We start from the raw sequence: 27,076 nt of genomic DNA, 5'->3' as shown, positions 1-27,076 counted from the left end.
GAAGAAAAACGTCTCATGTGACAATGAACGCTTCTATGTCGACCATGATTTCCCCACTGAAATACTAAAGAAGCGAGGAGAATATGCCCAAGCCAAGAGAATAATGAAGGAGAAGAATCTCAAGTTCCAGACACCGTATCCTGCGAAAATGAGGGTATTCTATGAGGATGGCACCCGCCTGTACCAGAACGCAGCGGAGGCGACGGCGGATATGGCAAGACGTGGATATCAGATCACCGTGGTGAACCCGACTACCGACCCAGATCGAGAGGAGATACTGCGGCTGTCTACCTGGCAGACAGTGGAAAGACAACAGGGACCGGGAGGCGACATACAGGCGACGGAGAATGGAGGCCCCGCACAGAAGGGCAATGAACATCACGGGTACTGGGAGAAACTCCAGGGATTCAGACGGGGACAGTCGGAGGCGGACAGTTAAGATAACGATCAAGAAGCGCATGGATACAGATAAGTCACAGGGGCATCGTCATAGAATAACAAACATCACAAAATGCCAATATGTATATAAAAGAAAAAAAAAAGAAAAATAAACTTGAAATGAGAATAGAGGGCAATGAATAGGAGAATATGCTAAAAGTGTGGGAGGGGAAATATCCTGGATGCCTATTTTTTATTCCCAGTGGAAGAGTGCTGCAGAGTGCTTCCGCGTTTTCCCTGATTGGCTGCGATACGCAGCGCGCCAGCCGCAGAGCGGCAGACCTTGCGGCATTATGTAGCCGTAATCCCTGATGTTTTTCATTCGCCGCTTAGCTCAACTGGTATGCCGCCGTGCTGTGGATCCTGCGGTCCGTTGGTGACAAGAAGAAGAAAAAAAATGCGATGACGAAATGAACCACAGTCCATTATGGCTATGTCATAGAAGTTACAATGTACCAATATATATCTGGGGATATACAAATGTTAATTGTTGGAAGAGAAAAAACGTTACCGTTTTGACAAGTTCAGTTGAATTGATCACACTGTATATAGATTACAGTGTGAGCCATACGTTACATCAGGGTATACAAAATAGTAGGGACACAGTTTTGGGCAACCTGCCTTGTGCCAGATGCACTCCTCTGTTAGTCGAGGGGGACCAAGGTGCACGGGTGAGTATCGATCTCACCCTCGGTACAATTGTTCTATCTGGGGTCCTATCGAACGTAGCTTGGGTAAATGTGGGGGGGGGGGAATGTGTTTATGTTTTTATATGTTCTTTTTTATTTCATTATATGCTATTGTATATATATCATCACAATCTCAGGTTCTAGATATAGAAATATGGGAGATGGCGCCCCAGACATAGAGGCACTACGTCCTGGATTGCACAGGGGAAATACATTACGAGGAATATGGGGCTGATTAAAATAGTATCGTGGAATATAGACGGGTGTCATCATCCCATTAAGAGAAAAAAGATACTGACGTTCTTGAAACAAAAAAAGATGGATATTGCACTAATTCAAGAATCACACCTGAATGAGGAGGAGTCGGCCAAGCTTAAGAGGGATTGGGTGGGACAAATATTCTATAGTACGTTCTCTTCTAGGAAGAGGGGGGTGGCAATATTGGCGAGAAAAAACATAGACGTTAAGGTGCACAATAGTTTCTCACATGATGAGGGAAGATGGGTTATACTGGATGCTGATTTGGAGGGACAGAGGACTACCTTAGCTAATATATATGCGCCCAACGGGTCGTCCTCAGACTTTTTCCATGAAGTATGTGAGGTGATCAGGAAGATAGGGAATAGCAACGTAATCATAGGGGGGGACTTCAACCTGGTTGGAAACACCTTGCTGGACAAATCATATCAACCCAGGACCGCTGACAACGCAGGGAGACTTGCGGTCGGTGTACTGGTAGAGGAACTGGGTCTAGTGGATATTTGGAGGGTTTTGAACCCACAGGAAAGAGACTACACGTTTTACTCTCACCCACATTCCTCATACTCTAGAATAGACTATTTCCTGATTTCTAGCGCACTGGTAGAACAAGTAGCAGATACTGGGATAGGGAACATTGTAATATCTGACCATGCTCCAGTTGATTTGGTGATCACATCCATAGAGGAAGGGCAACGATCTCGGAGATGGCGATTCAATAACCTGATGTTAAATGATGAAGGGTCATGTGCATACATTAGAACTATATTTAAGGAATTTTGGGAACTTAAAGGGGAACTATTTTACTATTTCTTTCACTATTTGGGCACTTTTACACAATTCCTGTGAGTCTATGGAACACCTCTGTAATATATATATTTTTTTTATTCATTGTTTTGTATTTCTAATCAAGTCCTCAAAAACAGAATTTTTCTACCTCAAGATCTTAAGCTGTTTTGAGCCTGGGCAGCAGAACTGTGTGCAGCTCATCTTGCACCTCTTCATTAACATGCAGCGGTGTCTTTCTGACATCACATATCGCGCACATTTTCAAATGACTCAGTTCAGTGAGGGTGAATATTGTGAGAGGAGAATTGGAAGAATGCGCCAATATGAGAATTTTGAGACATAGATCATATTAATATCAAGTTTCAAGTTCAAGTTTCTTTAATAGTTGTCATACAGAAGTACAGAATACTTTCATACAAAATGCTTCTTACTGTTACGCTCCAGAGACTGTGCTAGACAAGATAGTATCAAATAACATAGTATAGCATGTAGTTTAGAAGAAGAAAATGAGGTCACAGTGTTCGGTATAGACATATGTACAATGTTCTGAGTTACCATATAATATACAATACTATGCAGTGTACTAATGTACAGTACTATATAGTGCAAAGCAGAAATGGGATGAGGTACAATTTAGGTACAATTTACAGTAAGGTGTACGAGTTGTAGTGCAATCCTTCATCAATAAATATAAAGTGTGGGGAGTGGGTGCTACAGTGTGTTTGTTTAAAGTGGGTGTGTGCTATAAAGTGTGTGGAGTGGGTGCTACAGTGTGTTTGTTTAAAGTGAGTGTGTGCGTGTGATAATATAAGTTCACATAGCTAGGAAACAATGCTAAACACTCAAAAAGGCCATTTATAAGATAGTCCCCCTTTAATGAAGGGTCAATAGATGATAGTGGCATAATGTGGGACACATGTAAAGCTTACATGAGAGGGCGACTCATACAATACAGTGCAATACTAAAAATGGCAGAGAAACAAAAAATGACAGCATTGGACGAGGAAATTAAAACACTCTCGAAACGGCACAGTCAGAGACCAGACCCAGAAACGTGGAGAAACCTAAACAAATCCAACTATGAATTGAACAACATATATCAAAAGAAGGCTGAATATGCGTTATTTAGGACCAACCAAAGATATTATGAACAAGGGGAGAGAGCGGGTAAAATACTAGCGAATCGGGTTAAACAAATGCAAAATCAAAATATTATATCCTCAATTCGTAATAAGGATGACAAAATTATTACAGACAAAAAGGAAATTAATAATGTTTTCAGGTGCTTTTACCAGGATTTATATACCCCACAGGCGGCGGTGGATCAGGTAAAAATGGACGCGTTCTTCGACAACATTGAATTACCGTCGTTATCGAAACAACAAGTAAAATCAATGGAAGGGGGGGTCTCGATAGAGGAAATACACGCGGCAATCAACAGCCTTAAATTGGGTAAAGCACCAGGAGAAGATGGGTTTACTCCCGATTTCTACAAACAATTCAGTGATATAATCGCTCCAAGACTATTGAAAGTATATCAAGATTCACTGTTAAAAGGGCGATTGCCCACTAGCTTGAGATCGGCCACTATTACGTTACTACAGAAAAAGGGCAAAGACCCTCAATACTGTGGGAACTATAGGCCTATATCCCTGAGCAATTTGGAAGAAAAAGTATTGGCAAAGATACTAGCGAATAGAATAGAAGATGTACTACCAACTTTGGTGCACTCAGATCAAGTGGGTTTTGTGAAGGGGAGAAATTCAGCTGATAATATCCGCAGACTCCTACACATAATGTGGAAGGATGCAGAACCTACAGTGGCCTTCTCATTGGACGCCGAAAAGGCCTTTGATAAGGTGGAATTTGCATTCTTATTTCACACACTAGAGCGCTTCGGGTTCGGACCATCGTTTACTGGGTGGGTAAAGTTGTTGTACACAAATCCGATGGCCTCTGTCTTGACCAACGGGATCGTATCCTCGCCCTTTAATCTAGGATGGGGGACGAGGCAAGGTTCTCCGCTTTCTCCCCAAATGTTTGCGCTCTTCCTCGAACCACTTGCTATCGCACTAAGGACTAATCAAGACATCAAAGGGGTAATAGCGGGGCAGGTGGAACATAAACTATTTTTATATGCGGACGATATCTTATTGGTATCCAGCAACCCCCAAACAGCAGCTGGGGTCATTGGAACTATTATCGAGTCCTTCTCGGAAATATCTGGATACACAATCAACTGGAGCAAGTCAGAAGCAATGCCTCTCTCTAGGTGCTGTCCCTCTGCTATCAGGAGGGGCTGGCAGTACAGGTGGATGCCGTCAGGGTTGATATACCTAGGAATAAAGCTGATCCCAGGTCTGAAAGAGATAGTGCAAGCCAATATTGCCCCTATAATCGAACACATTAGTGCTCTGACCCAGAATTGGGCCAAGATGAATATGTCCCTCCTTGGGAAGATAAACTTAGTAAAAATGATATTGGCTCCCAAATTAAATTATATCCTATATATGCTGCCGCTGACTCTCCCGACCCAGTTACTCAAACAGTATGACAAAGTCATTAATGTATATCTGTGGGGGGGCAAAATGCCGCTATTTGGACGGGCCAAAATGTATTCAGCAAAGGAAAATGGCGGCTTATCCCTGCCTAAACTAGACTGGTATCACTATGCGTTCTCGCTCTCCCAGCTCTCCAAATTGAATCACTCGACTGAGGAGGCACCTGCTTGGGTCAAGATGGAGGAGGAAATGATATATCCCTCATCTCTGGAATCCTTCCTGACACAATCAGACAGACTTATACCTTTTGAGAACCCTCTAATGGCGTTTGCCAGGGAAACTTGGAATCAGTCTCACAGGCTGACTGGTGATAGCCCATATTTAACTACAAGAGCCTCTATATGGTATAATAAAAAACTAAAGATTGGTAAGAAATCAGTCATATGGGACGACTGGATTAAAAGGGGGATACATGTACTAGGTGATATAGCCGGGGAAGATGGGGTTTTACCTTTTGAGGATATTAAAGAGGACTTTGGTATACTATAGATAATAAAAACTTCTATAAATTCCTACAGATTAGACATTGTATATCGTCATCAATGGGAGGGCCAAAATGTGGCCTGATTACTGCAATTCAAGAAATATTTTATAAAGGATGGCGTAGGAAAGGCGGTGCGTCAAGATTCTATGATGTTAAAAGAGAATACAATGCACCCAAGTTGGCGGGTCTGAGGCTGAGCTGGGAGAACGATGTACGTGAGGATATTACTGAGGAAATATGGGAGAAGCTGGTGTCCAAATGGGGTAAATTCTCTCAGGAGGCACAATCACAACTTATCTTTTACAAAGTGTTAAACAGAAGCTATTGGACGCCTAGTAAACTGGCCAGACTAAAATTAAGGGACAGTGACATCTGCTGGAGATGTGAGAAGGAGACAGGCACTTTACTATGCTATACGAATGTGAAAAAGTCCGGAAAATGTGGGATCAAATTGTGATATTCCTAAGTAAAGTTCTGAATGTGAAGATGAATAACTCCCCAATGGCAAGGCGGCTACGTGGCGTAGTGGGCAAGGCGCTCGCCACGAAATGCTGGAGACGCTGGACTCGTCAGTTCGAGCCCAGCGCTCCACATTTGCTTTCAGTTTAGCTGGTCGTCCGTACTAATACATATTGGCCGTATTAGGGTGTGGGAAACTGATGGGTGGGGATCGGGCGTTGTGGACAGCGACTCCTACAGGTCGGTTGGTGCGCCTGCGCAGTAGAATCAGGAAGTGTCGGGGGCAGCGTGAGCCTCCCACGCGTTACTCCTCGCCACTGAGAGATCGAGCTGCGCAGGTGAAAAGATGCGACTGCTGTTACCTCAAGTACCGGAGGGGACTTGTGCTATGTATGACTTAGTCCACATTGCAGCCGGCTTGTGGGAGGCAAGAAACAGCGTCCGTGACAGGGGAGGGTTGAATTGGATGATACGAAATTGGGATGGGAGAAAATATAGAAAATGGGAGAAAAAGTGGATAAAAAAAAAATAATAACTCCCCAATGGCATGTGTTTTGGGTATAGTACCGGAAGGGATTAAACTGCCTAAATACCGGGGAATGTGGTATAGATTGGCCATGATATCAGGGTGTAGAATTGCATTACGACATTGGAAATCACCCGTTGATATTACATTTAAAGAATGGATGGAACTAATGTTCCGGACAGCATCATATGAAAGGGTGACATATAGAGTCGCAGGGAGAGAGGATATCTTTGCTGAGTTATGGGACAGTTTTCTACACCTGACTGAACGGTCTGGGGACGAATGATTAAGGTGGGGTTACAAGGGTATCAAGGATGAATGTGAAAAAGGGGATTTGACCTGATGGTACTTATACTTTATATTGTATTATGTATGTATATGCATAGATTTTATGTCCGGATGGTGTATCTATGGAATGGCCACCGTCTCACACTCTCATATGCGCATGTTTAGCCACATACACGTGTCTAGGATACACATATTCGTATGTGTACATAATAGAATTACACACACTCAGATGCACAAGGCTGAGATATACATGCCAGGGGCACACATACATGCACATACTCACTTATAGGAAACAGGCATACACACACGTACATATACACATAGTTGAAGCATAGGCTCTCACTTACACATATGGGGGATATACACATACATAGGGGACACACACATACATAGCTGAGACGCACATACATATACATACCTGAGATACACACTCACATAGGGGGCAGAGGCACACATGGATACGAGACACACAAGAGGTAAGAGTACAGTCACATACCTGAAAGATACACACACACACACGTATGAGGCATACACACATACTTACGTGATACACGTACCCACATACATATATCTGAGACACACATTCATGCATGCTCTCATGCACACCTACATATATTTGAGACGCATCCTCTCACATGCACTATGGAGAAGGATGGCATCCCGATAGAAGATGCAGCACATACCTGCTCGCAGGTAGATCGGCCTACATGTAACTTATGTGCATCAGGGATATATATGCACAATGTATAGTATTTTTTTTTCATACGTTTTTTCTTAATTTCCATGTCAGTTTTTAATGTATTTGTATGAGTCTTTTGTATGTTCTTACAAAAAAAGAAAAAGACAAATCTTGGACGTTGCATATTGTGCTGTGGAAAGATGTATGTTGAATATTGGAGAGATTTGTGCAAAAAATATCAATAAAAAAAAAGAAAAAAGTTGTACATGCACAGTTGGCGTAAGCTACATTAGATCTTCTCTTTACTTACTAAAGGAAAGTCTGCCTGCCTGTCTGTGATGATCTTTATGATGATCTCTAAATTAAAACTTAGAATACATAATCAATAAGTGTTTCCTCTTCCAGCAAGTGGTACTCAACTTGTTATTGAATTGTTATTCTACGCTTTTATTTCGCTGTTATTAAGTCCTTTACATATAAATAAGTCCACAGGCTGTTATAGGCAACCCAGGAAGTCGTGGGAGGTCTCAGTTTTTAAGTTGCCATCACTCATTGGCAATAGAAAGTGATCAATACATGTAAATTGCTTCACCTAGCACCCTTAACTCGTATACCATGATAACAGCGCCCTCCAGTGGCTTTAAAAAGGATCTACACAGTGGAGTTAATCAGTCATTCTCCAGTTAGAAGAACACAGCAACATTTTGGGAAATTAGCTTAGAGAGAGAGAGAGAGAGAGAGAGAGAGAGAGAGAGAGAGAGAGAGAGAGAGAGAGAGAGAGAGAGAGAGAGAGAGAGAGAGAGAGAGAGAGAGAGAGAGAGAGAGAGAGAGAGAGAGAGAGAGAGAGAGAGAGAGAGAGAGAGAGAGAGAGAGAGAGAGAGAGAGAGAGAGAGAGAGAGAGAGAGAGAGAGAGAGAGAGAGAGAGAGAGAGAGAGAGACAAGAAGATAGATACCAGTTTCCTCTCTGTGCGTTCAGTAGAAAGCTATCTGGCTGCCCGTTAGCCTAGCTTAGCACAATGAATGGAAGCGGACATGGCAGGTTAGCCTAGGCATTGTCCAACTAAACACACCTCTCCCGAAGGCTAACCGGCCATGTCCGCTTCCATTCATTGTGCTAAGCCAGCGGTTCTTAAACTACGGGTCGCGACCCAAAGTGGGGTCATGGGTAGGGGACAGTGGGGTTGCGCATTGGCAAGTAAAAACAAAAATAATTAAAAAAATCTTTATTTTTATTTTATTTGTATGTTCTGGCAACATATTTTGGCTAATTTTGCCTTGTTTTATAAATGTGTATTGATAACATAGTGCTGTAATAAAATGTTCTAATAAATATGCACGATCAAGTTCAACAATGTGTGCTTTTATTTTGATACTCCTAAATTCCACGTTGAAATTACGCGATACATTAAGTGTGTGGGGTCGCCAAAAGAAATCCTAAATAAAATAGGTTTGCGGTAGAAAAAAGTTTGAGAACCCCTGTTGTGCGGGAGCTTAGAGGACTGTATATAATTATCACCTTAGGGGGTGTGGTAGGATGCCTTAACTCTTAAACTAATTGTACCAAATACACAACTGAGTGAATAACTTAAAATGGAGTCACCTAAACTAGAAAGAGCGAGGAAACTGTTTGAATCATAATGCTTTTATATAAGCAAAAAAGGGGAAAAAAGATACATACAAAAATATTGTTATCACGTTACACAAAGCCTAATTAAATACTATTACTAAATTTAGATGGGCGCCCAAATAGTTCTAATAAAGTGTTCTGGCCAAACGTTGCCGCGGTTACCACTGTGACAGAGGAACAATTCCCTCTGCAGGATGAGAGAGATGGAGGTGATGAGGAGTAGTAGACCGCTGCGTGTTGATGAGGGCGGGAAGACGCTGCCCGGTCCAATAGGCGCCACCAGTCTGCTCCTGCAGACCAGATGCTCCGCTGTGGTGGTCCGAGTGTCTCGCTCCGCTCCGTGGTGCTGCACGGCGCACGCCGACAGCTGCTGCAGACACGCTGGTCCCCTCTGATACCACAGGCTACTGCTATGGCTACTTCTTAGGACTAGTTGTGTCCTTTACTCCTTTTACAGCGACACAGACCCTATCTAAATGTTCTCTGGTCTGTGTTATATATCGACTGATATGTCCAGTATAGAACAGCTATCGAAGCATGAGCCGAAGCTACTTTAGGTATTAGCGCCGAGCTAGCTAGCTTCGGCTAACTGGTAACGATAGATGGGGAATACTATAGTCCGCTGTAGTATGCTAATCCATGACGTTTACTAAACATCAAATTAGCTGGGTACTAAAACTCACTCTCTCTTGGTGGTATAATGTCCGCTTGGTAAGCCACTTTACATACTTGGTCACCGTCAAACTATAACGTTAACGAGAGCAACGCTGTGTGTACGTCCGCTCTCTTGCGTGTCCGGTCAAGTTCAACGTCAATAAGCTCATAGAGAGGAAGTGACGCAGATACGAGGGAACACTACCACCTCTGGCCCACTAGATGGCAGCACCGTCATATAACCTGAGATGCCATCAATAGGCAGACAGTGTAACATTATGTGGTAAATAATAACTTAACTCCCACATATTAACTTAAAGGGGGATTATTTTAGGTCTAATTTTACCTAATTGCAGACCCTTCAGCACAGCCGCCCCCTGATTTGCGGCGCTAATCAGTACTGAGGTCTGCTGAATGTCTAGTAGTCACTCAGGCTGGTCAGAGTCAGAGTACGGGGGTAGTCGGATCAGTCGAGCCACTGGTCTGTGGTATGTTCTTCCTCCGACATCCACGATAGCAGAGCGGACTCTTCCGTCTTGCCCTTTTACCACACTCTTCACCCCTCCGGTGAGCCAGCGGGCTCGGGGAAGCGCCTGATCCACGATCATGACGGGTTCCTGGTTCTAGGTTGCCTCTTTCAGTGATCCACTTGCGGCGGCCTTGCAGCGATGGGAGATATTCGGTGGTGAACCTCTTCCAGAATTGGTCGGCTAAAGCCTGACTATACCTCCATTGTCTTCTGCCGATGATCTCGGTGGAGGCGTAGACCGCAAAGGGAAGGGCCGCGTCTCGCCGCCCCATCAAAAGGCTGTTGGGTGTTATGGGGTCGAGATCGGCCGCGTCGCTACTGACGTACCCCAGTGGCTTGGAATTCAGAATGGCTTCAATCTCCACCAGCACGGTGTTGAAGACCTCTGCCTTCGGAACCTGTCCTCTGAGCGCGGCTGCTAGAGCAGCCTTTACTGACTTGACCTCTCTCTCCCACGTTCCACCGAAGTGGGGTGCATTTGGAGGGTTGTAGGAGAAGGTGACCTGTTGGGAGGCCAGCTCGTCCCTCAACTCCTCACTCATCTGGTGGTAACTCTTGATGAGTTCAGCTTCTCCTCCCTTGAAATTCGTCCCGTGATCAGACCATAAGGTATGGGGTCGCCCTCTCCTTCCAGTAAATCGACGGAATGACTGGAGGAAGCTGTCTGTTGTCATTTCAGCCAGCACCTCGAGATGGACGGCTCTCGTGGTGAGGCACTTGAAGATGATTCCCCATCTCTTAGCAGTTGCTTTCCCGATCTCCGCCTTGATGGTGAAGGGCCCGAAGCAGTCCATGCCCGTGTTGTGGAAGGGCGCTTCTTGGAGACGGAGGCGGCAGGATGGGAGGTCAGCCATTCGTGGCATGATGGGTTGGGCTCTGAGCTTCTGGCAGTCTGTGCATGACCGTTGGTAACGCCGCACAGCCTCCCGGCCGCGAAGTATCCAGAACCTTCTCCTGAGCTCCGCGAAGAGCCGCTCCGCTCCAGGGTGATACAATTTGGTGTCATAGTGACGAATCACCAAGTTAGTCACCGGATGCTTCGAGGGGAGTAGGATGGGGTGTTTGCTGTCCTCAGTGAGGCCCTGAGCCCGTCGTAGGCGGCCTCCGACACGTATGAGGTCTTTCTCGTCCAGTTCGGGGGCCAGTAGCCTCAGCTTGCGGTCTCTTGGTAGCTCCATCTTCCGTCCCAAGCACGCCATCTCGATCTGGAAGACCTCCCGCTGCACCCTCTGCAGCAACATGATCTCAGCTGCGGCGTAGTCGTCAGCGCTGAGAGGGGTCGGGTCTCCGGGACCGGGGTTCCGGTGGTGGAAGGTACGTACTTGGAGCTCTTCTAGGGTCTGGCAATCCTCAACCTTGGGACCGTCAGTATTTGAAGGGTCTTGGAGTCCAGTGAGGCCGCAGAAGATGGACTTCTTAAGTTCCACCTCCACCTCTGCGTTCTCCAAGTTCGGAGGAGAAGGCCAGTCTTCTTCTGGCTTGCGTAGGTAGTCGGGTCCACGGTGGTAGAGGTTGGGACGTGCCAATTCCTCGAGGGTCGCACCTCTGGTGACCACGTCCGCCGGGTTGACATCTGTCGAAACGTATCGCCAGCAGCTGATCCCCACAAGCTCTTGGATCTCTGTCACCCTTGTTCCTACGAATACTTCATATCTGCACGAAGTCGACTGGATCCACTGGATGACTGTTGTGGAGTCAGACCACATCGACACCGCGTGAAGGGGGAGGTGCAGCTCTTCCTTCAGCATCTTTCCCAACTGGGCTCCACTTAGAGCTGCGCAGAGCTCCAGCCGGGGAATGGATTGCTGCTTCTTGGGTGCAACTCTTGAGCGTGCAAGAATGAAGGAGACGTGGACTGTGTCGTCGGGCTCCACCGCGCGCAGGTACGCTACTGCACCATATGCCTTCTCAGACGCGTCACAGAATACATGAAGGGAGAGCTGGCTGCCGGTCAGACTGACGCTCGAGGGAAAGTAGCTCCTGGGAAACTCGATCTGTTGGAGGGTGGGGAGCTCTTCTTCCCACTTCTTCCACTTCGCCCCGAGTGTCTCTGGTAGGGGGTCATCCCATCCCTTCGCCTCAGTCCACAGCTCGCTGACCAGAGCCTTGGCACGAGTCGTGTAGGGGTTGATGTAACCCAACGGGTCATATTGACTCGCCAGAGTACTGTAGATCGACCTGGTTACGTAATGGCGAGTTTCGATTTTCTTTTGCCGGTAACACAGGGTGTCAGACTTGAAACGCCAGAGGAGACCCAGAGTCATTTCCTGGGCGTCCTCACTTGACTGGGAGAGCCAGGTCTCGCTGCTGTCAGCCTTCGCTTCGTCTGGGAGGTCTCGGACGACCTCAGGGTCGTTGGTGGCCCACTGGCGGACCTCAAAGCCAGCGGTGGCCAGGAAGGTGCGTATGTCATGCACCAGCTTGTAGGCCTCTTCCGCGGTCTCCACGCTGTGGAGGCAGTTGTCCACATAGAAACTGTGGTGGACAGCATCGGAGACTCCGGGGGGTGCGGTGCCGTCGTCGACATGAAGCTGCAGGGCGTAGGTGGCGCAACACAGGCTGCAGGTCGTCCCGAAGGGCAGCACCTCCCACTGATAGATGGACGGTTCCGGGTCGTCTGGGTTTTCTCTCCACAAGAACCTCATGAGTGGCTTATCTTCGTCGAGCAAACACACCTGATGGAACATGCGTTTGATGTCGCCACTGATGGCGGTCTTCTGTCGTCGGAAGCGCACCATGACTCCGAGGAGAGGAGGGGTCAGAGTCGGACCGGGCAGGAGATAGCGGTTGAGGTTCTGCTGGCGCACTTGAAAGCTGCAATTAAAGACCACTCTGTTCTTTCCGTTGTGCTTAACGTTATGGTGTGGAAGGTACCATGACTCGGTACTCCTTTCCGCCTCCTCAGGCTTCAGCCTCCTGACGAGTCCAGACTCTATGAGCTTGCTCATTTCTGTGGCGTAGGCGGCAGCCGTCTCGGGGTCTCTGCTGAGTCTTCTTTCAGTGCTAAGCAGACACGGCTTCGCTACTCCTGGGGGAACCTTGAAGGTCGGCATGGGCTCTCTTCTCAAGAGCGGTGTGGCGTATCTCAGGACACCGCGCACGCAGACACGCTTGGTCTTGGCTTGGAGAAGATCCATCGCCGCCTTATCTTCTTTGGAGCGGGTGTGTATCTTCTCGTTTTTGTATGGAGCAATGTCCAGCTGCCATAACCTCTGAACATTCTCCAGCAATGCCTCGTCTTCGTGCCCCGCTCCAATGAAGAGGCAGTGGGTCTGACGGGCGTTCAGATTTCTTAGACTGATGGGGCCCTGCAGGGTCCAGCCTAGCGGAGTCTCCAGGGCGACGGGACATCCGGGTGGACCCGGGATGATGTGCTTGGGTAAAGTGAGGTTCACATTATCGGAGCCGAGCAGGAGGGTGGGCTTCACCTCCATTGCAGCGTTGATCCCCAGATTACGGAGATGTGGGTACCTCTTCATGAGGGACTCCATCGGGTAGCCGTAACTGGAGAGGCACAACCCGGCAGCTGTGAATACGCGGCTCACTTTGAAGACTTCCTTCGGCCGTCCGGCCGGTGTGAGGGTGAGGGCCACACTTTCTCCTTGAATAGTGGTGCGCCCTGGTTGGATGGTGAGGAGATCCAGCTCCTCTGCGTCGCCCACGAGTCCAAGGGCGATGGCAGCCTCACGCATCAGCAGCGTGCGCTCCGAGCCATCGTCAATAACCGCGTAGGTCTCCAGAGTCTTGTCGCGGTTCCGCAGGACCACCGGCACAATCTTCAACAGCACGCGGGGAGTGCTGCCTCTCACGGGGCCCACGTAGTAGTTGCGTAGCTCTCTAGAGGGCTCATCACGGACTTCCGCCACATAAGGCTTAGCCTTGTCGTCTCTATTGTTGAGGTCGTGGAGGGCCGTGAGGTGGATCTTCCCGCACCCGCTCTGTCTGCAGGGTCCCTTGAGGGTGCAGTCCTTTGCTCTGTGCTCACGGGCGCACTTCCAGCACCGCTTATTCTCTATTATCCACTGTTTCTTTTCCTCTGTAGTCTTCTCCTTGAACACGGGACAGTTGTCTAGCCAGTGGACCTCTGTGCAGCACTGGCATGGCGGCGGAGTCTTCTTCTCTCCTTTCTTCTGGGAGGAGAAGCCTCGTTGGCCTTTCGGGGGCCCTTGGTGCTCCTTTGATCTGGTTTCATGTACGGTGGTCAGCACCCTAACGGGCCGCCCCGTTCGGTCGGACTTGTCTCGTCCACTGCCTCTCGGCTCTTCCCGCTTGGGGAGGCGGATGTGCCTCATTTCCGACTTCAGGAACTCTGAGAGCTCCATCAGGGTAGACAGTGGCTGTTGGGGGTGGAGACGCTCGTGTTCCCGTCGGAACCTCTCTTCCCTTTCCTTTGGAAGCTTCCTGACGAAGCGTTCTACGTTGGAGCCTGCATAGAGCTCAGTGCGGCCGGCGGCTCCTTGAAACGTCAGGAGGCTCACCAGAGCCTGTACCTTCAAGGAGTATGCGTCCAGGGCGTGGTCGTCCTTTATGTCTGCCATTTCTCCCAGCTCGTGGATCTCCTCCAATATGTGGTCCCACGGGCGTCCCCAGCGCTCGTCCAGGGCCTGGAGAGACGACGAAGTATAGGGGGTGGGGGAGTATGCGTTGGCAGTGCATATGAGCTTGGCCGCAGGCAGCGTACAGTGCATAGACAGCTCGAGGAACTTCTGTTGCTCGCTGTGGTTGGCGGCGCCCAGGAGGAACTCCAGACACATCCTCATGTCATGGTACTGACTTCTAGAATTGTCTTTGAAGAATGGGATGGCGCTCCCTGGTGGGCGCTGTGGGAGCGGGTCGTACCTAGGGGCCGGTGCAGTTACAGGCCAATGTTGATGGGATCTGGAGGTTGCTCTGTGTGTGGCGGGTAGCCGCTCACATTGAGAGCGGGGTGGCACCTCTCTTGGTGCCGTATATTCCTCCTGCAGACGAGCCAGTCGCCTTTCCAGGTCTTCGGAGTCGGCCTTGTCCCTTCTTCGGGGTCGGGGATACGTAGCCGGGTGCTCCTCCCTTTCAGGCTGGCGGCGCTGGGGTGAGTTATTCCTAGTGGATGCTCTTGATGATTGCCTGGAGGCAGAGGCCGATTGCAGTTGGGCGGTAGCAAGCCGGGTGTACTCCAAGGCCTGGGCTGCCGCTCTATCGCGCTCCCGCTCCAGTGCTTCCGCGGCTCTTCTCTCTCTGTCGAGCGCATCTTCGCGTTGTTGTTGCATGCATTGGAATATGAATCCTGTTTGGCTGGTAACGCTCCCTCTGCTTTGTGCTCTGCTGGGGGGCCTACTAGTTCTGCGAGTGTCTAGGAAGAACTCTCCCGGTTGGAAGTGATTGAAGTCCTGCCTGCCGCGTGGCTCCACTCTGTCTGGGGGATTGATATCCTCTCCAGGTTGCGAGTCGTTTTCAGCGGAGTCACTCTCCTCTTCTTCTTCAGACTCATCTTGCTCATCATACTCATCTTGGTTGGCGGTATCCAGTGGCGAGAAGGTAGTTATGTCTTTACTACATGAGACTGCCACCTGGTGTCTCTTCTTCTCTTCAGGCCGCTGGGGGGTGTCAGTCGGGTCTGACTCTGTTCTCAGAGTCTGATCTAACTGCGGTGTGGCAGCAGCACCCTCTACTAGCTGGGGTGTGCCTGCCGTCTGATCTAACTGTGGTGTGGCAGCAGCACCCTCTACTAGCTGGGGTGTGCCTGCCGTCTGGGTTGTAAAGTCCCCTACTGTCCGGTCAGCTGATGTGTTTAGCACATGCTGATTGCTCTCCGAACTAGGGCTACTGGGTGTACCCAGAACACAGTCATCTAGTCGGGAGGGTAATCTACGCTCCCTAGGAGCACGTGTCTTCCCTTCAGGGAAGGGGGGGGGGGGCCCTTTGAACCTACCTCGCTCTTTTGTGACATCCTATCTGGTTTAAATCCGGTTCGAAGGACCAAATTGTGCGGGAGCTTAGAGGACTGTATATAATTATCACCTTAGGGGGTGTGGTAGGATGCCTTAACTCTTAAACTAATTGTACCAAATACACAACTGAGTGAATAACTTAAAATGGAGTCACCTAAACTAGAAAGAGCGAGGAAACTGTTTGAATCATAATGCTTTTATATAAGCAAAAAAGGGGAAAAAAGATACATACAAAAATATTGTTATCACGTTACACAAAGCCTAATTAAATACTATTACTAAATTTAGATGGGCGCCCAAATAGTTCTAATAAAGTGTTCTGGCCAAACGTTGCCGCGGTTACCACTGTGACAGAGGAACAATTCCCTCTGCAGGATGAGAGAGATGGAGGTGATGAGGAGTAGTAGACCGCTGCGTGTTGATGAGGGCGGGAAGACGCTGCCCGGTCCAATAGGCGCCACCAGTCTGCTCCTGCAGACCAGATGCTCCGCTGTGGTGGTCCGAGTGTCTCGCTCCGCTCCGTGGTGCTGCACGGCGCACGCCGACAGCTGCTGCAGACACGCTGGTCCCCTCTGATACCACAGGCTACTGCTATGGCTACTTCTTAGGACTAGTTGTGTCCTTTACTCCTTTTACAGCGACACAGACCCTATCTAAATGTTCTCTGGTCTGTGTTATATATCGACTGATATGTCCAGTATAGAACAGCTATCGAAGCATGAGCCGAAGCTACTTTAGGTATTAGCGCCGAGCTAGCTAGCTTCGGCTAACTGGTAACGATAGATGGGGAATACTATAGTCCGCTGTAGTATGCTAATCCATGACGTTTACTAAACATCAAATTAGCTGGGTATTAAAACTCACTCTCTCTTGGTGGTATAATGTCCGCTTGGTAAGCCACTTTACATACTTGGTCACCGTCAAACTATAACGTTAACGAGAGCAACGCTGTGTGTACGTCCGCTCTCTTGCGTGTCCGGTCAAGTTCAACGTCAATAAGCTCATAGAGAGGAAGTGACGCAGATACGAGGGAACACTACCACCTCTGGCCCACTAGATGGCAGCACCGTCATATAACCTGAGATGCCATCAATAGGCAGACAGTGTAACATTATGTGGTAAATAATAACTTAACTCCCACATATTAACTTAAAGGGGGATTATTTTAGGTCTAATTTTACCTAATTGCAGACCCTTCAGCACACCTGTGCTAAGCTAAGAAAACATCCGATGTTCCCCTTTTCCCCAATAACAACCCCCCCTATACGGTCCCGTCTTCCCCCCCCCCCCCTCAGGGACAACGACATCACGGGCGTGCTGGACCACACCTTCTGCGTGGAGCACCACGCCTACGGGGAGATGATCCAGCATGAGCTGAAGCCCAACGGCAAGAGCATCCAGGTCACGCAGGACACCAAGAAGGAGTATGTGCGTCTGTACGTCAGCTGGCGCTTCCTGCGCGGCATCGAGGCCCAGTTCCTCGCCCTGCAGAAGGGCTTCAACGAGGTCATCCCCCAGCACCTGCTCAAGGCCTTCGACGAGAAGGAGCTCGAGGTGATAATAATGATCATAATGATGATGCAAGAAGTGCAGCTCAACGTGCTTCACAGCAGTAAATAAAATAAATAAAAAAGACATAGGCATAAAATGGGCATAAAATAGACCAAGGTAAGATGAGGCATAGAACATGTAATCATGGTTTTTCACATTAGGATGTAACATCTTAACCCTTTCACTGCCACACGACAGCCGGTTAACCCTTTCACTGTGACGATATGATGGAGCATCGCTGTCGGTTGTGTGATAGTAAAGGGCTAACCTTCTGTCGTGTTGCATGTTCTTGGTATCTAGGGACATCTATGGATCTCAGGAATGTATTTCCAGTGTCAGAAATATTGCGTCTTGAGTCAATTGTAATGAACCAAAGGAGAATATCATTTTTACACCACACGATAACATTTTAGTACAGTCTTAGGTGAACATAACACCACACGATAACATTTTAGTACAGTCTTTTTTTCTTTTTTTTTGTTATCTTTCTTCCCCTCCTTTTTCCCGTTTTTTTTTTCTCCCATCCCACCCTTCCTGGTTGTTGCGTACTTTCCCCTACTGTTGGTCCGGGAGACCGGAGACTGTCACATGCTTTCCTCCGACGCATGTGCAGCCTGGGGCAGGGGCAGGTTCTCACCGGGGAGAGTGTAGCGTGTGGGAGGCCACACTATCTCTCCTCAGTTCCAACCCTCGCTGAGCAGGCGCCCCGACCGAACTGTAGGGGTCGCTGTCCACAACGCCCAGGACCCACCCTTCAGCTTTCCCACCCCCTGATACAGCCAATTGTATCAGTGTGAGAGGCCAGCCAAGCTGATAGCAACGCCGGGAGCTGGATTCGAACAGGCGAATCCTAGTGTCTCCCGGTGTTGGTGATGAACGTAATCTCCGTGCGCCACCTGCCCCCCCTTTAGTACAGTCTTAGGTGAACATAACACCACACGATAACATTTAGTACAGTCTTAGATGAACAAGAAACATCACACGATAACATTTAGTACAGTCTTAGGTGAACATAACACCACACGATAACATTTTAGTACAGTCTTAGGTGAACAAGAAACTTCACCTGAAACATAACACTAATAAAATCTATGCAAACAGAAAGTGCATAGTACTGCTTATTTTATTTGCAGTTTTCAATATAAATCTTGGTGAAATTATTTTAGTGTGTGTGTACATCAGTACCTTTTGAACATCTTTAGCACATTTTAACAATACTGCGATAATACTGATATTGGTCACTATAATCGTGATGTTGAAATTGTCATACCGTTACATCCCTATTAACCCTTTCACTGCCGCGCCACTACCAAACGGTTAACCCTTTCACTGTGACAATACACACAGAAGGTTAACCCTTTCACTGCCACACAACAGCAGGTCAACCCTAACCGTCGGTAGTAGTGTGATAGTAAAAGGGTTAACCTTCTGTAGCGTGGCAATGAAAGGGTTAAATACACTACGGCCCTTTTTTCAGAGCGGACATTTTGAGGCGTCATCGATGGCTAAACCCCGGCTGTAACCGATAACTTTTATAACGCGGTCTGCTGCCAGTTCAGCCGTGTCAGTGAGCATGAGTACAGGGCCTGGGACCTGAAACCTTCTATATACCTACTTATACACCTGCATATAACCTTCTATAGACCTACTTATACACCTGCATATAACCTTCTATAGACCTGCATATAACCTTCTATATACCTGCTTATACACCTGCATATAACCTTCTATATACCTGCATATAACCTTCTATATACCTGCTTATACACCTGCATATAACCTTCTATAGACCTACTTATACACCTGCATATAACCTTCTATAGACCTACTTATACACCTGCATATAACCTTCTATATACCTGCATATAACCTTCTATAGACCTACTTATACACCTGCATATACCTGCTTATACACCTGCATATAACCTTCTATATACCTGCATATAACCTTCTATATACCTGCTTATATACCTGCATATAACCTTCTATAGACCTACTTATACACCTGCATATAACCTTCTATATACCTGCATATAACCTTCTATAGACCTACTTATACACCTGCATATACCTGCTTATACACCTGCATATAACCTTCTATATACCTGCATATAACCTTCTATATACCTGCTTATACACCTGCATATAACCTTCTATATACCTGCTTATACACCTGCATATAACCTTCTATAGACCTACTTATACACCTGCATATAACCTTCTATATACCTGCATATAACCTTCTATATACCTGCATATAACCTTCTATATACCTGCTTATACACCTGCATATAACCCTCTATAGACCTACTTATACACCTGCATATAACCTTCTATAGACCTACTTATACACCTGCATATAACCCATATCATTCTGTATGATAGCATGTTAGATAGTGCTGTATATACTGTGTATATATATATTTATTCTTTGTTTTTTTTATCAAAAAAATCTATTTTCTTTCTCTTTTTTACATTGATAAAACAAAACATGCCAACACATAATACAAGAATAATAATAATAATAATAATAATAATAATAATAATAATAATAATAATAATAATAATAATAATAATAATAATAATAAACAGAACAACACCAGACAATAATAATAATAACAACAATAATGACAATAGAATGACCATATATATTTATTCTTACCATATATATATATATGTATGGTAAGAATAAATATATATGGTCATTCTATTGTCATTATTATATATAATATATATATATATATATATCTGTTTGTATATACCTGCATATAATCCTTTTACTATATATCTGTACATATCCCTTACCTACTTTTACTAGTTACGCTGCTGACTACTGTCAGTGTCTTTATACCTGTATCACTGTACATATTAATACTACAACTCTGTACTCGCATCTGATCAGCACTATTACTCAGTACTACTCATTTATATACAGTACCAGTCAAAGGTTTGGACACATTTTCCCATTTGAACCGAACGAGAAGGTGTGTCCAAACTTTTGACCGGTACTGTATTATTTTATCCCCAGTTTAATCACCTGTATATATATCACTGTTACGTTTGCACTCTGGTTGGATGCCAAACTTATTTTTCTGTTGTACTTGAATAATCTAATCTCATCCACGGTCGTCCTGTGTGCCGTCCAGCTGATCGTCTGTGGCCTGGGTAAGATCGACATCAGCGACTGGAGGTCCAACACGCGGCTGAAGCACTGCACCACCGACAGCAACATCGTCAAGTGGTTCTGGCAGGCGGTGGAGTCGTACGACGAGGAGCGCAGGGCCCGACTGCTGCAGTTCGTCACGGGCTCCTCCAGGGTCCCACTGCAGGGCTTTAAGGCCCTCCAAGGTACTCCTGTTACTATAGGCTCCTCCTCCAGGGTACTCCTGTTACTATAGGCTCCTCCTCCAAGGTACTCCTGTTACTATAGGCTCCTCCTCCAGGGTACTCCTGTTACTATAGGCTCCTCCAGGGTCCCACTGCAGGGCTTTAAGGCCCTCCAAGGTACTCCTGTCACTATAGGCTCCTCCTCCAAGGTACTCCTGTTACTATAGGCTCCTCCTCCAAGGTACTCCTGTCACTATAGGCTCCTCCTCCAAGGTACTCCTGTCACTATAGGCTCCTCCTCCAAGGTACTCCTGTTACTATAGGCTCCTCCTCCAAGGTACTCCTGTTACTATAGGCTCCTCCTCCAAGGTACTCCTGTCACTATAGGCTCCTCCTCCAAGGTACTCCTGTTACTATAGGCTCCTCCTCCAGGGTACTCCTGTTACTATAGGCTCCTCCTCCAAGGTACTCCTGTTACTATAGGCTCCTCCTCCAAGGTACTCCTGTTACTATAGGCTCCTCCTCCAGGGTACTCCTGTTACTATAGGCTCCTCCTCCAAGGTACTCCTGTTACTATAGGCTCCTCCTCCAGGGTACTCCTGTCACTATAGGCTCCTCCCCCAGGGTACTCCTGTTACTATAGGCTCCTCCTCCAGGGTACTCCTGTTACTATAGGCTCCTCCTCCAAGGTACTCCTGTTACTATAGGCTCCTCCTCCAAGGTACTCCTGTCACTATAGGCTCCTCCTCCAAGGTACTCCTGTTACTATAGGCTCCTCCTCCAGGGTACTCCTGTTACTATAGGCTCCTCCTCCAGGGTACTCCTGTTACTATAGGCTCCTCCTCCAAGGTACTCCTGTTACTATAGGCTCCTCCCCCAGGGTACTCCTGTTACTATAGGCTCCTCCTCCAGGGTACTCCTGTTACTATAGGCTCCTCCTCCAAGGTACTCCTGTTACTATAGGCTCCTCCTCCAAGGTACTCCTGTTACTATAGGCTCCTCCTCCAAGGTACTCCTGTTACTATAGGCTCCTCCTCCAAGGTACTCCTGTTACTATAGGCTCCTCCTCCAAGGTACTCCTGTTACTATAGGCTCCTCCTCCAGGGTACTCCTGTTACTATAGGCTCCTCCTCCAAGGTACTCCTGTCACTATAGGCTCCTCCCCCAGGGTACTCCTGTTACTATAGGCTCCTCCTCCAAGGTACTCCTGTTACTATAGGCTCCTCCTCCAAGGTACTCCTGTTACTATAGGCTCCTCCTCCAAGGTACTCCTGTTACTATAGGCTCCTCCTCCAAGGTACTCCTGTTACTATAGGCTCCTCCTCCAAGGTACTCCTGTTACTATAGGCTCCTCCTCCAAGGTACTCCTGTTACTATAGGCTCCTCCTCCAAGGTACTCCTGTCACTATAGGCTCCTCCTCCAAGGTACTCCTGTCACTATAGGCTCCTCCTCCAAGGTACTCCTGTTACTATAGGCTCCTCCTCCAAGGTACTCCTGTTACTATAGGCTCCTCCTCCAAGGTACTCCTGTCACTATAGGCTCCTCCTCCAAGGTACTCCTGTTACTATAGGCTCCTCCAGGGTCCCACTGCAGGGCTTTAAGGCCCTCCAAGGTACTCCTGTCACTATAGGCTCCTCCCCCAGGGTACTCCTGTTACTATAGGCTCCTCCTCCAGGGTACTCCTGTTACTATAGGCTCCTCCTCCAAGGTACTCCTGTTACTATAGGCTCCTCCTCCAAGGTACTCCTGTTACTATAGGCTCCTCCTCCAGGGTACTCCTGTTACTATAGGCTCCTCCTCCAAGGTACTCCTGTTACTATAGGCTCCTCCTCCAGGGTACTCCTGTCACTATAGGCTCCTCCCCCAGGGTACTCCTGTTACTATAGGCTCCTCCTCCAGGGTACTCCTGTTACTATAGGCTCCTCCTCCAAGGTACTCCTGTTACTATAGGCTCCTCCTCCAAGGTACTCCTGTCACTATAGGCTCCTCCTCCAAGGTACTCCTGTTACTATAGGCTCCTCCTCCAGGGTACTCCTGTTACTATAGGCTCCTCCTCCAGGGTACTCCTGTTACTATAGGCTCCTCCTCCAAGGTACTCCTGTTACTATAGGCTCCTCCCCCAGGGTACTCCTGTTACTATAGGCTCCTCCTCCAGGGTACTCCTGTTACTATAGGCTCCTCCTCCAAGGTACTCCTGTTACTATAGGCTCCTCCTCCAAGGTACTCCTGTTACTATAGGCTCCTCCTCCAAGGTACTCCTGTTACTATAGGCTCCTCCTCCAAGGTACTCCTGTTACTATAGGCTCCTCCTCCAAGGTACTCCTGTTACTATAGGCTCCTCCTCCAGGGTACTCCTGTTACTATAGGCTCCTCCTCCAAGGTACTCCTGTCACTATAGGCTCCTCCCCCAGGGTACTCCTGTTACTATAGGCTCCTCCTCCAAGGTACTCCTGTTACTATAGGCTCCTCCTCCAAGGTACTCCTGTTACTATAGGCTCCTCCTCCAAGGTACTCCTGTTACTATAGGCTCCTCCTCCAAGGTACTCCTGTTACTATAGGCTCCTCCTCCAAGGTACTCCTGTTACTATAGGCTCCTCCTCCAAGGTACTCCTGTTACTATAGGCTCCTCCTCCAAGGTACTCCTGTTACTATAGGCTCCTCCTCCAAGGTACTCCTGTTACTATAGGCTCCTCCTCCAAGGTACTCCTGTTACTATAGGCTCCTCCTCCAAGGTACTCCTGTTACTATAGGCTCCTCCAAGGTACTCCTGTTACTATAGGCTCCTCCAAGGTACTCCTGTTACTATAGGCTCCTCCTCCAAGGTACTCCTGTTACTATAGGCTCCTCCTCCAAGGTACTCCTGTTACTATAGGCTCCTCCTCCAAGGTACTCCTGTTACTATAGGCTCCTCCTCCAAGGTACTCCTGTTACTATAGGCTCCTCCTCCAAGGTACTCCTGTTACTATAGGCTCCTCCTCCAAGGTACTCCTGTTACTATAGGCTCCTCCCCCAGGGTACTCCTGTTACTATAGGCTCCTCCTCCAAGGTACTCCTGTTACTATAGGCTCCTCCTCCAAGGTACTCCTGTTACTATAGGCTCCTCCCCCAGGGTACTCCTGTTACTATAGGCTCCTCCTCCAAGGTACTTCTGTTACTATAGGCTCCTCCTCCAAGGTACTCCTGTTACTATAGGCTCCTCCCCCAGGGTACTCCTGTTACTATAGGCTCCTCCTCCAAGGTACTCCTGTTACTATAGGCTCCTCCTCCAAGGTACTCCTGTTACTATAGGCTCCTCCTCCAAGGTACTCCTGATACTATAGGCTCCTCCTCCAAGGTACTCCTGTTACTATAGGCTCCTCCTCCAAGGTACTCCTGTTACTATAGGCTCCTCCCCCAGGGTACTCCTGTTACTATAGGCTCCTCCTCCAAGGTACTCCTGTTACTATAGGCTCCTCCTCCAAGGTACTCCTGTTACTATAGGCTCCTCCTCCAAGGTACTCCTGTTACTATAGGCTCCTCCTCCAAGGTACTCCTGTTACTATAGGCTCCTCCTCCAAGGTACTCCTGTTACTATAGGCTCCTCCTCCAAGGTACTCCTGTTACTATAGGCTCCTCCTCCAAGGTACTCCTGTTACTATAGGCTCCTCCTCCAAGGTACTCCTGTTACTATAGGCTCCTCCTCCAAGGTACTCCTGTTACTATAGGCTCCTCCTCCAAGGTACTCCTGTTACTATAGGCTCCTCCTCCAAGGTACTCCTGTTACTATAGGCTCCTCCTCCAAGGTACTCCTGTTACTATAGGCTCCTCCTCCAAGGTACTCCTGTTACTATAGGCTCCTCCTCCAAGGTACTCCTGTTACTATAGGCTCCTCCCCCAAGGTACTCCTGTCACTATAGGCTCCTCCTCCAAGGTACTCCTGTTACTATAGGCTCCTCCCCCAGGGTACTCCTGTTACTATAGGCTCCTCCTCCAAGGTACTCCTGTTACTATAGGCTCCTCCTCCAATGTACTCCTGTTACTATAGGCTCCTCCTCCAAGGTACTCCTGTTACTATAGGCTCCTCCTCCAAGGTACTCCTGTTACTATAGGCTCCTCCTCCAAGGTACTCCTGTTACTATAGGCTCCTCCTCCAAGGTACTCCTGTTACTATAGGCTCCTCCTCCAAGGTACTCCTGTTACTATAGGCTCCTCCTCCAAGGTACTCCTGTTACTATAGGCTCCTCCTCCAAGGTACTCCTGTTACTATAGGCTCCTCCTCCAAGGTACTCCTGTCACTATAGGCTCCTCCTCCAAGGTACTCCTGTTACTATAGGCTCCTCCCCCAGGGTACTCCTGTCACTATAGGCTCCTCCTCCAAGGTACTCCTGTTACTATAGGCTCCTCCTCCAAGGTACTCCTGTTACTATAGGCTCCTCCTCCAAGGTACTCCTGTTACTATAGGCTCCTCCCCCAGGGTACTCCTGTTACTATAGGCTCCTCCTCCAAGGTACTCCTGTTACTATAGGCTCCTCCTCCAAGGTACTCCTGTTACTATAGGCTCCTCCTCCAGGGTACTCCTGTTACTATAGGCTCCTCCCCCAGGGTACTCCTGTTACTATAGGCTCCTCCTCCAAGGTACTCCTGTTACTATAGGCTCCTCCTCCAAGGTACTCCTGTTACTATAGGCTCCTCCTCCAAGGTACTCCTGTTACTATAGGCTCCTCCTCCAAGGTACTCCTGTTACTATAGGCTCCTCCCCCAGGGTACTCCTGTTACTATAGGCTCCTCCTCCAAGGTACTCATGTTACTATAGGCTCCTCCTCCAAGGTACTCCTGTTACTATAGGCTCCTCCCCCAGGGTACTCCTGTTACTATAGGCTCCTCCTCCAAGGTACTCCTGTTACTATAGGCTCCTCCTCCAAGGTACTCCTGTTACTATAGGCTCCTCCTCCAAGGTACTCCTGTTACTATAGGCTCCTCCTCCAAGGTACTCATGTTACTATAGGCTCCTCCTCCAAGGTACTCCTGTTACTATAGGCTCCTCCTCCAAGGTACTCCTGTTACTATAGGCTCCTCCCCCAGGGTACTCCTGTTACTATAGGCTCCTCCTCCAAGGTACTCCTGATACTATAGGCCCCTCCTTCAAGGTACTCATGTTACTATAGGCTCCTCCTCCAAGGTACTCCTGATACTATAGGCTCCTCCTCCAAGGTACTCATGTTACTATAGGCTCCTCCAAGGTACTCCTGATACTATAGGCTCCTCCTCCAAGGTACTCCTGTTACTATAGGCTCCTCCTCCAAGGTACTCCTGATACTATAGGCTCCTCCTCCAAGGTACTCCTGTTACTATAGGCTCCTCCTCCAAGGTACTCCTGTTACTATAGGCTCCTCCTCCAAGGTACTTCTTTTTTTTATTTTACCTTTATTTTACCAGGTAGTCACTTGAGATCAAAGATCTCTTTTTTGAGCAAGACTTGGCCAAAATGGCAGCAAAACAAAAACAAACATACAAAATACACAAAACACAGACAGAGACATAAAAGGCAAAGTGAGGCAAGGGGATACATTTGAGCTGCAGCCAATCAGATTGAATGGGATTGGGGGAGATTGGAGGGTAGGGTAAAGAGGCAGAAAGAGGATGGAAGGTGAGGCCCTGCAGGAGGTTGCTGGGGAGAGAAGGTCAAGTTAAAAATATAAAATATAACACCACATTATGCAGTGAAGCATCGACATTCTCCCATCTCATTCTTTAAAATGCCCTTAATTTGAACTTTAACACATTGTCTGCCATGCAGTATGCCCATCTTTGCCCACTCTCTGCCAGCGCTGTAAGCCTATGGAGTCGCTCACCTTCTTTGCAGGGCTATAACTTTTTAAATATTATAGCTATATCGACATTACTATGGCCCATTCAACATCGGGTATCTATCGTTCCGGATGTGGGACTGGGAACGTTATATTTTTCCATTCATACATTGTCGTGTTAGTACCCTCGTGAATATAAGTATGTTTTTAGAGTGTAGAGCAGTAATTCCTAAAACGCGAGTTATAGGCCCTGACGCATATTATACATAATCGATTGGCGTTTTGTTCCCATACACGCTATATTAAAAAATTCAAATGTATATGATCGGTATACATTATGCTTCATCATGCGTGAAGGAAAGGGGGGGGGTCGTTTATAATTCCTTGATTGTCAGTAACGGCTTTTTTTTAGTATGGGTTGATACGTTGATCAGACTGATTGCAGTGAAATAAATGGACAATCAAGCTGGAAATAACGTTAGATTCCTCTTGCATGTCGCCGA

At 47.6% G+C, this 27,076-nt stretch overlaps 1 protein-coding gene across 1 annotated transcript in view; it reads left to right on the top strand.

The window, feature by feature from the left end:
- The window catches only part of LOC311240693 (E3 ubiquitin-protein ligase SMURF2), a 212,832-nt gene that overhangs the window by 170,867 nt on the left and 14,889 nt on the right, over positions 1-27,076 (top strand). The window contains exons 12-13 of the mRNA XM_084329266.1: positions 17,204-17,462; positions 20,606-20,807. Of these exons, the coding sequence (XP_084185392.1) occupies positions 17,204-17,462; positions 20,606-20,807 (461 nt within the window). The remainder of the gene's footprint in view (positions 1-17,203; positions 17,463-20,605; positions 20,808-27,076) is intronic.

The sequence above is a fragment of the Notolepis coatsorum genome, assembly GCF_963971535.1.
Source record: "Notolepis coatsorum genome assembly, chromosome: 14".
Taxonomy (NCBI): domain Eukaryota; kingdom Metazoa; phylum Chordata; class Actinopteri; order Aulopiformes; family Paralepididae; genus Notolepis; species Notolepis coatsorum.
Note: the sequence above shows the minus strand (reverse complement) of the source record. Positions and strands in the feature narration are given on the sequence as shown.